The sequence below is a fragment of the Balaenoptera borealis genome (assembly GCF_965194805.1).
Source record: "Balaenoptera borealis genome assembly, chromosome: 1".
Lineage (NCBI taxonomy): Eukaryota > Metazoa > Chordata > Mammalia > Artiodactyla > Balaenopteridae > Balaenoptera > Balaenoptera borealis.
This window is the reverse complement of record NC_138860.1, coordinates 159,448,097-159,462,530: the sequence shown is the minus strand read 5'-3', so window position 1 is coordinate 159,462,530 and position 14,434 is coordinate 159,448,097. Positions and strand designations below refer to the sequence as shown.

General features: G+C 37.1%; 1 protein-coding gene across 5 annotated transcripts in view; it reads left to right on the top strand.

Annotated features, from left to right (window-relative positions):
* The window catches only part of CCDC30 (coiled-coil domain containing 30), a 156,535-nt gene that overhangs the window by 101,079 nt on the left and 41,022 nt on the right, over nucleotides 1–14,434 (top strand). For all 5 annotated transcript variants that reach the window (XM_082387700.1, XM_082387699.1, XM_082387698.1 and 2 more), the window contains 2 exons: nucleotides 3,187–3,396; nucleotides 6,701–6,855. In XM_082387700.1, coding sequence (XP_082243826.1) covers nucleotides 3,187–3,396; nucleotides 6,701–6,855 — 365 coding nt within the window. The remainder of the gene's footprint in view (nucleotides 1–3,186; nucleotides 3,397–6,700; nucleotides 6,856–14,434) is intronic.

The following is a 14,434-nucleotide window of genomic DNA, read 5'->3' as shown; positions in this document are numbered from 1 at the left end:
CACTAGGGAAGCCCCAAGCCTTTGTAGTTTTAAATTAAATTCCAAATCTTTCTCACATTTCAAGACAACCTTTTACCTTTCCCTTCAAACACCTTTCTTAGATCATTTTAACTGTCTACTATGAGCGTACTCAAGCAATGCTACATCTTTGTCAAGGCACAATGACCATAACAACAGATCATGACATCTTATATATGGTTGGCACCCTATAAATATTTGTTGATTAATGAACGAGTCCTTCAGGGATGGGTAAATGAGAGCTTGATAAAAAGAGAAGATATTTTTTGTTCTGTTTTAAATCTCCTTCATGGTGGGGTAAATTATTTGCCATTTCAGTAATGAGACATCATTCTTTTGGCTGGTCCCTTGGGCCAGGCATTTACGCAGAGTCATATGCAATAGCCAACTACCTTATAGTGACAGTTTGTCCACTTTATCTCTTATAAACCTCCCAACCCTGAAAGGTGAACATTTTATAGATGAGAAAACTGTTCAGGGGACTTCCCTGGTGGTTCTAGTGGTAAAGAATCTGCCTTCCAATGCAGGGGACGCGGGTTTGATCCCAGATCGGGGAACTAAGATCCCACATGCCGCGGGACAACTAAAGCCCGCGCACCACAACTGCTGAGCTCGCGCGCCTCAGCAAGAGAACCCGTGTGCCGCAAATTACAGAGCCCATGCACTCCGGTGCCTGCGCACCACAGCTAGAAAGAGAAAACCCGCACGCCACAACTACAGAGAAGCCCACGCGCCGCAACGAAAGATCCCGCATGCCTCAACAAAGATCCTGCATGCTGCAACTAAGACCTGACACAGCCAAAAAACTAAAAAAATAAATTAAATAAATAAATATACATACATATATAAAAAACTGTTCAAGTGGCAAAGCTAACAAATTGTGGAGTCCGAATTTAAACCCAGGTCTGTTTTTGTCTTTCCTGTGTAGAGTTATCTTTCCGTATTATCCCTTTCCTCAATTTGGGGTCATTTTCGAACCTCAGCTTTGCCAATTTAGAGATTACTTTTTAAAATCCACTCAGAGGTAATCGAACTCTGGGTCTCTGGCTAATGTTAGGCGTACTTATAAGACTGGTTAAGAAACCAGAATACTTATTTGTTGCTTTTAAACCTTTTTATTGTGAAATATAGCACTCAGGAAGTACACAAAACATAAATATACAGTTTAATGAATTGTTGCAAAGTGACTACCCATGTAACCACCACCCAGGACAAGAAATAGCACATTGTCTGCATACCAGCAGCCCCTGCATACCTCTTTCCCACCATAATCCCATTTCCTTCCATCTTAGCAGGAACCACTAATTTAAGTAATTACTCTCTTGCTTTACTTTATAGTTTTACCGTCTATGTATGAATTCCACACAGTATGGTTCAGTTTTGCCTGCTTTTGAATATTTTATAAATATAATCAATCAGTATACACACCTTGTATCTGTCTTCTGATGATCTACTTTGTTTGGAAGATTCATCCATGTTGTGGTGTATAGCCATTGTTCATTCGTTTTCTTTGCAGTAGAGTATTCCACTGTAAGGAAATACCATAATTTATTTATTATTTCTGTGATTTATGGCCATATCACCTGTTTCCACTTTGGGAATATCAAGAAGAATGCTATAGGTTTGCAGAGCTTCAGGCTGAGAGTGGTTCTGCCACCACCAATACTGAGACACTGTACTGAATCCTCTTCCTGGTGCTTAAATGTCCCAATCTGAAGCTTAAGAAGCCACTCTAGATGCACATGTCATTGGCCATAACAGTGTTTGCTCCAGTGTTGTCATCTTATTTCATCATTACCAGCATTACCAAAATGCTGAGCATTGTCTCTAAGACCAATGATCATAGATCTCAGAGGCCTTTAGCTTTCTTGGCCTATGGAGTAGGTGGATAATATATTATGAAACCTATATGCCCTTTCTATTTATAATAAGTTTAAGTTTCATAATCCTGAACCAATCCAATGCACCAAATATTCCAACACTCAGTTTCTTCTTTTCTTTAGTTTCTTTGTTTCTTCTTCTATTCATTATAAAAGCCAAATAGAAACCAGTGGGACAGGAGATCAGTGGAAGAAGGGGGATTAACAGGATGATTTTAATCTGGCAAAGGCCACATCATTCGAGGCCAGGCATGCTGGTGGGATATGTTCTCAGAGTGATGGGGAAGCCACTGAAAGATTTAAGCAGGAACGGGGGTCAAGTTGTTCAATTTATGTTTTTAAAAGAACACTTTGGCTGCAGTGTGGAGAACAGATTAGAAGGGAGTAAAAATGGAACTGGCATGACCAGTGCTATTGCTATGGCCCAGGATAGAGATGATGATGACCTAGCAAGGGTGGTGACAGAAATGACGAAAATGGATTGATGCAAGATGTGTTGTAGAGGTAGAGTGACAGCATGTGCTGAATAGGCTCACTTTGGCAAAGGAAGGCTCAAGGATGGCTCTCAGGTCACTGGCCTGAACAAAAGGTTGGATGTTGGCCTCCTTTACTGAAATCAGAAAGACTGAGAGAAGAACGCTTTTGGAGACATAAGCAGAATCAAGGAGTTCCATTTTGGCATTTCCATTATATATTGGCATAAAAGTGGTATTTTTAAATCATGAGAATGAACAGAGAGAGAATGCTTTACTCTCTAGGAAGGCCTAGAATAGTCCAATAATGTTTAGAAGTTGAGTGCACTAGAATAGTCTACAAAAGAAACCAAGAAGCAACAGCAGAGGTAAGTGAAAACTAGGAGAGGTGGGTATCACAGACTCCAAGAGAGGAGAACTTTCTGAGATGGATGGAGTAACTGCTACTAACAGGTCAGCTGTCCACTGGACTTAAATTCTGGCCAGGGAAGGTCAGTAGTGCTCTTGGCACTACTGAAGTAGTGGGAATGAAAGCCGGCTTGGAGTAGACTAGAAAAAAAAAAGGATGGAAACTCTTTAGACCATGCATGTGTAGAGACCCTTAAGTAAATTCCTTTGTCCAGCTGCCATCTGGCTGGATAGACTTTGGCAAACCCTACTAACACAGAGCAGCTCCAGAGAGGTAATCAGCCACATGACGTTGGTATTTGTCAGCTCTTGGGGGACTACACTTCCTTGAAAGCTGCTTATTCTAGCTTACATTCACATTCACTCCATGCTTATTTTTGTCACTTTTATTTATTCCCCACCTCTAGATCAAAATTGAACTCAAGCAGGCCCAGCAGAAGTTATTAGACAGCGCAAAGATGTGCTCTTCACTCACGGCTGAGTGGAAGCACTGTCAGCAGAAAATCAAGGAACTGGAGCTGGAAGTACTTAAACAGGCTCAGAGCATTAAATCACAGAACAACCTACAGGAAAAGCTGGCTCAGGAGAAATCTAGAGTTGCTGATGCAGAGGAAAAGGTAATTATCCTCACACTTAGTAAATAACATGCACTGGATACTACTACTGAAATCCTGTTTCCCTAAGGATTTTAAAAAATAGATACAGTGCAAACCTGATAGAATTCTAGGGGTTTTTTCACCCTCCCCTGCTTTCCTCTTTTGATGTCACCTGCTCCTACGGTTCCAGTAAATCATGTGTTTTTTAAGACTACATGAACTCAAAAAGGTAAATTTCATTAAAGCTATAACATGAACTTAAAGAATTGAGACCAAAGGACTTTATATTATTTATAAAGTATATTATTTATACTTTATATTATTAAGTCAAATTTTAAAGGACCTATTCTCCTCTCATTTGGATTGCCCGTTTATTTGATTTTTATTTTGTAACTTTTGGAGGGATGAGTGTTGTGAAATGAACCATTTTGAAATATCGCCCCTGCCTTTTAGACTGCCTAACACCAGGTGGCAGTAGTATGTCACACTTGCACGTTTTGATCTGTGGGTTTGAGTCAAATCTTACATAAAAAATATTTCATCAAACCACATAAATATAAAACAAACATCAAAATTAGATGATACCAATATGGCTTAAACTCAAAAACCCAATGTTGAGCTAACGAAGCCGGCACAAAAGAGTTCATACTATGTAATTTCCCTTACATGAGGTTCAAGAATAGACAAAACTAAGCCATGGTGATAGGATAATGTCTTTATGAGGGGTATGGAAGGGGACATGAGGGAATCTTCTGTGGTGCTGGAAGTATTCTTTATCTTGGTCTGGAAGAAGTGGTTATATAAGTAAAACTTCATTGAGTATGTAAGATACGTGTACTTTATCATATGTATGTTATTACTTTAAAAAAAAGTAATTGGTAAAATTGATAAAGATTAGTAAAATTTTTAAATTTAGACATACTAAATATTATTACTGGATTTTGTGCAACAGGAATGCATGTTCTGACTGCAGCTGGAAGAGTAAACTAGTATAAACACTTCAGAAATCAATTTGGCATTAGATCTAGTTAAGTTAAAGATGTATATACCGCGCAACCCAACACTTCTACTAGGCATAAACACTAGGGGAACTATTCTACTGAGCATATATATCAGTATACGGGAATACAATCATTTTCATAGTAACATTGTTCCAAACAGCAGAAAGTTGCAAACAACCCAAATGTTCACTGACATGAGATAGAAGAGGTAAACTGCATATTTACACAATAGCATACAACAGTGAAAACGAATGAACTCTAGGTACTTGCTGTAGTTAATACAATATTGAATAAATACCAAATCACCAAAAACACAGTATGATTCCATTAATATAATGGTCAAAATAGTACAAAATAACAACTGAGTCATATAGAAATACATATTATTAAAAGAAAAAGCAAGAAAATGATTAACACAAAATTCAAGATATTGGTTTTCTCAGGTGAGGAGGGAAGGGGAGTGATCAAAGAGGGTCACAGAGTAGACTTCAAACATATCAGAAATGTTCTGTTTCTTAAATTGGGTGGTGGGTTCAAAAGTTTGTCATTTGCCCTTGACAGAGAAGCCAATGGAACAATACTTTCACCTGTGGAATTAAGATTGGCTATCTTTAAGGAAGCATTTGCCCTAGGCAGAACTAAATGCGGCAGCTCAAAGGAACTTGAGCTGGCCTCAGCTAACTGGCTGCCCACTGCCATTGCCCGTGAATCATTCTACATCTTCACCTCTCCTATGGTGAGTGGGCTCTGCAGAGACCTAGGGCTAATGCAGAAAGCCCTTCTCTTAGAAGAGGACTGCCATTCACTGGCATCCACTGAACGTCTGTGGGGAACATGGTGCCAGACCATTGTAAACGATTTGTTGTTGCATCAGGAATACAATAGAGGGAGAACAGCAATTCTGCTGAGAACTATACATCTGCCAAATATTTACTAAGCACCTACTACATACTAGTCACAATTTTAGGTGACATAAGGGTTTATAAAAATTATGTAAACAAATTAAAAGGAGATCTAACAAGAAAATTTTAATGACACTTTTAGTCTAACATGTAAATTCTAAAATAAAATCATATATCTCTCTTTCAAATTCATAAATCTTATTCTTAGTTCTACCAGAGCATTAAAGAATGCACTACTGGGACTTCCCTGGTGGTGCAGTGCTAAAGAATCCGCCTTCCAATGCAGGGGCCACAGGTTCAATCCCTGGTCGGGGAACTAAGATCTCACATGCCGTGGGGCAAATAAGCCCACATGCCACAACTACTGAGCTCACACGCCTCAACTAGAGAGCCTGCATGCCACAAACTACAGAGCCCATGCGCCCCGGAACCCACATGCCACAAGTAGAGAAAACCCACACACCACAACTAGAGAGAAGCCCGAGAGCCGCAACAAAAGGTCCCGCATGCCTCAACCAAGATCCCGAGTGCTGCCAACTAAGACCCGACACAGCCAAATAAATAAATATTTTTAAAAAGAAAAAAGAATGTACTACTGGTGCTAGGCAGTATGCCAATAGGTACTTGGTTTGTAAGAGACTTCTATTTTGTTTTGAGATACTTATTCGTGAATTTAGCCACACCATGGAAAAACTAGACACTCTCACATGTTGCTGTTAGAGGTGTAAATTGGAGACAGTTTGGCATTATCTGTTAAACAAACAAACAAATAATCATAACCTTTGCCCTAGCAAAATACACATCTCATAAGTTATTCTAAAAACATTGTTTGTAATAGTATTGTTTGGAATAATAAAAGATTGGAATCAACCTAAATGTCCATCAGTAGGGGGCTAGTTAAATAAGTTATGGTATATCCTTACAGTGGAATGGTATGCAGCTGTAAAAGAGAAGAAAATTCTATATATTATATATAATATGGAAAAATCACTGAGTGTACTGCTATAAAAAAAGCAAGGTGCATAAGTACATGTAATATACCATCATGTGTGTAAAAAATGTTTCTATGAGGGAGAATAGTATTTGTTTAAATGTGCATAAATAAATCTCTGGAAGAGTACATAAGAAATTAATACCAGTGATTACCTATTTGGTGGAGGAAAACTGGAAGGAAGACAGGATAAGGATGGGAAAGAGACTTGTCACTCTAGCTTAGTTTACCCACGTACACTAAATTATATGAATGTATTACATATTGCAAAAATTAAGTAATTTAATTCTAAAATTAAAAAAATCTAGTTACACTCTTTACTTTAGCTGAGATTTTTATGTTAGCACTACTGCTTGTGTTTTATATGGTATTTCCCTAATTGGAAAATAGGTCACACTCAAAGTTTTATTTGCAAACTCTTTTCATTTCAGATTTTGGATCTGCAGCAGAAATTAGAACATGCTCATAAAGTCTGTCTCACAGACACTTGTATTTTGGGGAAGAAGCAATTAGAGGAAAGGATAAAAGAAGCAATAGAAAATGAAGTTAAAATAAAGCAACAGTATCAGGAAGAACAACAGAAGAGGTAAGAGGAGCAAAGACATCATTTTTCCATGGGCTAACCATGACTGAGTTTATGAGCAGCGTCAGTTTACCACTGCGTTTCCTCTTTGTCCCCAATGAAGTAAACTCAGTCATAAAACTTCATATATTGATATATATATAGCACACTGTATTCTAATTGTTTATTTTCTTGCTTGTCTTTCATACTAGAGTGTGGAATTCTCAAGGGCAGGTTATTTCTTGTTCTGGAACACACTTGATGCACCAGTAAATCTTCTTGAATGAATGGATTGCCTATGAAATATGATACCCTGGGATTTGCTTTTCTAACTCTAACATGATTGGCACAAAATGCACACTAGAATGTGGTTGGTGTTTTGTATTTATCAACTGATTTTCTTCAAAGAATATCCAAGTACTTTACAGGCATCTTAATCATTAATAAGCTGCTACTGGGTAGGAGCTGTCATGTTTTTTTCTAAAAGTATTTTGATTATTATTAGGATTCTTACTTAAATGATCTTCTTGTATATCCTAAACTTCAGTAACTGATGCTTCTTACTTCTATGGGACTCAGAATGATTCACATATGTCTTAAGAAAAATATGGTTCTAACTACTGAAAAGATATATAGATATTCACATAAACTATTAAGCTCAGAAACTTACTTTCAGCTCTAGTTGAAAGCTCTAGCATAGACCCTGGCACTCAGTAGGTGCTCAGCAAATATGTTGTGAATAAATGAATGTTTGAATGAATAATGAATTCACTCAGTTAGGTACGATAGAAAAATACTTGTCTCACTGCCACTTCTACCAGGATGACACCCTCCTCCTGTTTTAATAGAACTAGATCCTGAATAAACTACAATAAGTATACCTTTTAAAGCACTGCTCACAAAGCAAGAGAAAGCTCTAGGGCAAGCATACAATGAGACAAAACAAAAATAATGAATGGTAAACAACCTTATAAGTCAAGGGGCAGATAACACTATCAGCCCCAGGTTCAAGAGAAGCTGAGGTAGTTTGCCACAAGGTAGGACAGCTGAACTAGAGACTCAAGTATCAGCTGGGCATCTTGAAGGAGCTATGGTGTTCCTCAATAGGAATCTCCCTTGCTTCCTAAGAAAATCCAAATTATCTCTGGGGGAAAGCAACCTCAATTTAGATATTAAAGGACTCCCATGTATTAAGTTTAATCAAATATAAGCTTACAAACAAAAATCACCAAATAACACGAGGAAACTGGTTACCATGAATGAAAGTCAGCAGAAACAACAAACATCAGATTTATAACTCCCAAGAAGTTCGCCGATTGGAATTAGGAAAACTAGATTGTAAAACAATTGTGTGACGTTTATGAAGAAACAAAAGATGCAATCAAAGAATTGACCAGGAAAAAGGCTATTTAACTTTCCTGAAACCTGGTTTCTTATGTTTGAAGTGGGAATAGTGATACCAGTTCTATACAACTTTTGTGAATATTGGCTAAAAAGAAATACATAGAAGAGACCAGAGGGCAGACAGCAGAACCAAGAAGAACTACAGTCCTGCAGCCCGTGCAACAAAAAACACATTCACAGAAAGATAGACAAGATGAAAAGGCAGAAGGCTATGCACCAGATGAAGGAACAAGATGAAACCCCAGAAAAACACCTAAATGAAGTGGAGAAAGGCAACCTTCCAGAAAAAGAATTCAAAATAATGATAGTGAAGATGATCCAGGACCTTGGAAAAAGAATGGAGGCAAAGATAGAGAAGATGCAAGAAATGTGTAACAAAGACCTAGAAGAATTAAAGAATGAACACCTAGAAGAATTAAAGAAGAAACAAACAGAGATGAACAATACAATAACTGAAATGAAAAATACACTAGAAGGAATCAATAGCAGAATAACTGAGGCAGATGAATGGATAATTGACCTGTAAGACAGAATGGTGGAATTCACTGCTGCAGAACAGAATAAGGAAAAAAGAATGAAAAGAAATGAAGACAGCCTAAGAGACCTCTGGGACAACATTAAATGCGACAACATTCGCATTATAAGGGTCCCAGAAGGAGAAGAGAGAAAGAAAGGACTCGAGAAAATATTTGAAGCAATTATAGTCAAAAACTTCCCTAACTTGGGAAAAGAAATAGCCACCCAAATCCAGGAAGTGCAGAGAGTCCCAGGCAGGATAAACCCAAGGAGAAACACGCCGAGACACATAGTAATCAAATTGACAAAAATTAAAGACAAAGAAAAATTATTGAAAGCAACAAGGGAAAAACAACAAATAACATACAAGGGAACTCCCATAAGGTTAACAGCTGATTTCTCAGCAGAAACTCTACAAGCCAGAAGCGAGAGGCACGATATATTTAAAGTGATGACAGGGAAGAACCTACAACCAAGATTACTATACCCTACAAGGATCTCATTCAGATTCAAGGGAGAAATCAAAAGCTTTACAGACAAGCAAAAGCTAAGAGAATTCAGCACCACCAAACCAGCTCTACAACAAATGCTAAAGGAACTTCTCTAAGTGGGAAACATAAGAGAAGAAAAGGACCTACGGAAAAAAACCCAAAACAATTAAGAAAATGGTACTAGGAACATACATATCGATAATTACCTTAAATGTGAATGGATTAAATGCTCCAACCAAAAGACACAGGCTCCCTGAATGGATACAAAAACAAGACCCATCTATATGCTGTCTATAAGAGACCCACTTCAGAACTAGGGACACATACAGACTGAAAGTGAGGGGATGGAAAGAGATAGTCCATGCAAATGGAAATCAAAAGAAAGCTGGAGTAGCAATACTCATATCATATAAAATAGACTTTAAACTAAGGAATGTTACAAGAGACAAGGGAGGACACTAGATAATGATCAAGGGATCAATCCAAGAAGAAGATATAACAATTATAAATATATATGCACCCAGCATAGGAACACCTCAATACATAAGGCAACTGCTAACAGCTATAAAAGAGAAAATCAACAGTAAGAATATAATAGTAGAGGACTTTAACACCTCACTTACACCAATGGACAGATCATTCACACAGAAAATTAATAAGGAAACACAAGCTTTAAATGACACAATAGACCAGATAGATTTAATTGATATTTATAGGACATTCCACCCAAAAACAGCAGATTACAATTTCTTCTCAAGGGCACACGGAACATTCTCCAGGAAAGATCACATCTTGGGTCACAAATGAAGCCTCGGTAAATTTAAGAAAATTGAAATCATATCAAGCATCTTTTCTGACCACAACGCTATGAGATTAGAAATCAGTTACAGTGGAAAAAAAAAAAACATAAAAAACACAAACACATGGAGGCTAAACAATACACTGCTTAATAACCAAGAGGTCACTGAAGAAATCAAAGGGGAAATCAAAAAATACCTAGAGACAAATTACAATGAAAACACAATGATCCAAAACGTATGGGATGCAGCAAAAGCAGTTCTAAGAGAGAAGTTTTTAGCAATACAAGCCTACCTCAAGAAACAAGAAAAATCTCAAACAATCTAACCTTACACCTGAAGGAACTAGTGAAAGAAAAACAAACAAAACCCAAAGTTAGTAGAAGGAAAGAAGTCATAATGATCAGATCAGAAATAAATGAAAAAGAAAGGAAGGAAACAATATCAAAGATCAATAAAACTAAAAGCTGGTTCTTTGAGAAGATAAACAAAATTGATAAACCTTTAGCCAGACTCGTCAAGAGAGAAAGAGAGAAGACTCAAATCAATAGAATTAGTAATGAAAAAGGAGAAGTAACAACTGACACTGCACAAATACAAAGAATCATGAGAGATTACTACAAGCAACTATATGCCAATAAAATGGACAACTTGGAAGAAATGGACAAGTTTTTAGAAAAGCACAACCTTCCGAGACGGAAGCAGGCAGAAACTGAAAATATAAACAGACCAATCACAAGCACTGATATTGAGACTGTGATTAAATATCTTCCAACAAACAAAAGCCCAGGATCAGATGGCTTCACAGGCGAATTCTATCAAACATTTAGAGAAGAGCTAACACCTATCCTTTGCCAGCTCTTCCAAAATATAGCAGAGGGAGGAACACTCCCAAACTCATTCTATGAGGCCACCATACCTAAACCAGACAAAGATGTCACAAAGAAAGAAAACTACAGACCAATATCACTGATGAACATAGATGCAAAAATCCTCAACAAAATACTAGCAAACAGAATCCAAAATATAGCAGAGGGAGGAACACTCCCAAACTCAGTCTACGAGGCCACCATACCTAAACCAGACAAAGATGTCACAAAGAAAGAAAACTACAGGCCAATATCGCTGATGAACATAGATGCAAAAATCCTCAACAAAATACTAGCAAACAGAATCCAACAACACATTAAAAGTATCGTACACCATGATCAAGTGGGGTTTATCCCAGGAATCCACGCATTCTTCAATATACACAAATCAATGAATGTGATAAACCATATTAACAAACTGAAGGAGAAAAACCATATGATCATCTCAATAGATGCAGAAAAAGCTTTTGACAAAATTCAACACCAATTTATGATAAAAACCCTCCAGAAAGTAGGCATAAAGGGAATTTACCTCAACATAATAAAGGCCATATATGACAAACCCACAGCCAACATCGTTCTCAATGGTGAAAAACTGAAACCATTTCCACAAAGATCAGGAAGAAGACAAGGTTGCCCACTCTCACCTCTGTTATTCAACATAGTTTTGGAAATTTTAGCCACAGCAATCAGAGAAGAAAAAGAAATAAAAGGAATCCAAATTGGAAAAGAAGAAGTAAAGTTGTCACTGTTTGCAGATGACATGATACTATACATAGAGAATCCTAAAGACACTACTAAATAATGACTAGAGCTAATTAATGAATTTGGTAAAGTAGCAGGATACAAAATTAATGCACAGAATTCTGTTGCATTCCTATACACTAATGATGAAAAATCTGAAAGAGAAATTAAGGAAACAATCCCATTTACCATTGCAACAAAAAGAATAAAATACCTAGGAATAAACCTACCTAAGGAGACAAAAGACCTGTATGCAGAATACTATAAGACACTGTTGAAAGAAATTAAAGATGATACAAACAGATGGAGAGATAAACCATGTTCTTGGATTAGAAGAATCAACATTGTGAAAATGACTGTACTACCCAAAGCAATCTACAGATTCAGTGCAATCCCTATCAAACTATCAATGGCATTTATCACAGAACTAGAGCAAAAAATTTCACAATTTGTATGGAAACACAAAAGACCCCGAATACCCAAAGCAATCTTGAGAAAGAAGAACAGAGCTGGAGGAATCAGGCTCCCTGACTTCAGACTATACTATAAAGCTACAGTAATCAAGACAGTATGGTACTGGCACAAAAAGAGAAATATAGATCAATGGAACAGGATAGAAAGCCCAGAGAAAAACCCACACACCTATCATCAACTAACCTATGACAAAGCAGGCAAGGATATACAATGGAGAAAAGACAGTTTCTTCAATAAGTGGTGCTGGGAAAACTGGACATCTACATGTAAAAGAATGAAACTAGAACACTCCCTAACACCATACACAAAAATAAACTCAAAATGGATTGGAGACCTAAATGTAAGACCGGACACTATACAACTCTTAGAGGAAAACATAGGAAGAACTCTCTTTGACATAAATCACAGCAAGATCTTTTTTGATCTACCTCCTAGAGAAATGGAAATAAAAACAAATATAAACAAATGGTACCTAATGAAACTTTGAAGCTTTTGCACAGCAAAGGAAACTACAAACAAGACGAAAAGACAACCCTCAGAATGGGAGAAAATATTTGCAAACTAATCAACGGAGAAAGGACTAATCTCCAAAATATATAAACAGCTCATGCAGCTCAATATTAAAAAAACAAACAACCCAATCAAAAAATGGGCAGAAGACCTAAATAGACATTTCTCCAAAAAAGACATACAGATGGCCAAGAAGCACATGAAAAGCTGCTCAACGTCACTAATTATTAGAGAAATGCAAATCAAAACTGCAATGAGGTATCACCTCACACCAGTTAGAATGGGCATCATCAGAAAATCTACAGACAACAGATGCTGGAGAGGGTGTGGAGAAAAGGGAACCCTCTTGCACTGTTGGTGGGAATGTAAATTGATACAGCCACTATGGAGAACAGTGTGGAGGTTCCTTAAAAATCTAAAAATAGAATTACCATATGACCCAGCAATCCCACTACTGGGCATATACCCAGAGAAAACTATAATTCAAAAAGACACATGCACCCCAGTGTTCATTGCAGCACTATTTACAATAGCCAGGTCAGGGATGCACCCTAAATACCCATCGACAGACAAATGGATAAAGATGTGGTACATATATACAATGGACTATTACTCAGCCATAACAAGGAACGAAATTGGGTCATTTGTAGAGACGTGGTTGGATCTAGAGACTGTCATGCAGAGTGAAGTAAGTCAGAAAGAGAAAAACAAATACCGTATATTAACGCATATATGTGGAACCTAGAAAACTGGTACAGATGAACCGGTTTGCAGGGCAGAAATAGAGACACAGATGTAGAGAACAAACATATGGACACCAAGGGGGGAAAGTGGTGGGGAGTGGTGGTGTGATGAACTGGGAGATTGGGATTGACATATATACACTAATATGTATAAAATGGATAACTAATAAGAAAAAAAAAGAAATGTGTAGAAGAAACATGTGAACTAAGTATAGGAAAATGAAATATGGAGGGAAGTTATTTTCCACAACAAAGGAGACTATCTAGTACACATTGTTTTGTAACCTGAGGAGAGCAACCCCAATTTAGATATTTATGTTGTAACCTACTTTTTTCACTTAAAATAGTATAATCTGTTTACCTGCCATTGAATCTTCTTCTAGAACATTATTTTAATAATATGCCATAATTTATTTACTCAGTCCTTTATTGTTGGACATCTACGTTTTTCCCAGTTTCTTGCTATAGGAAACAATAACATAATATATACCCTCCTAGCCAAATTTTTATGCATATCCTTTATTTCCTTGGGATAAATTCCAGCAAGTATAATTATAATATAACTGCCTATCATAAAATTTCAAATATTGAAGAGCTATATAAAATAAAAGGCATACGTTCTTCAGAATTTTACCCTTCAGCAATAACCACTTTAAGTGGTTGCTATGTATTTCTCATATATTTTTCTATGTTTATGCATATATTTTTTATTCTAGTTTTATTTTCTTTTAAGTTGAATCATTTTGCTCTGTTGCTTTGGAATTTGCATTTTTAACCTAACAATATAACATGGACATCTTATTAGCCACTTAGTAGCTGTATCACCTTGGGCAAATTTCTTATCCTCTGTGCCTGTCCACGCCTACCTCATAGCATCAGCGTGTGGATTGGATGAGTTATAGCAGTTGGCTTGTATCAGTGTCTGGCACATACTAAGCACTTGTATCAGTCAGGGTTCAAACAAAGAAGTAAAAGCAGTAGGAGGAATATGTATTTATCAATAATAAGAGATTTGTTACAGAGAGCTCGTCTTATACAGTTGTGGGAACAGGTTA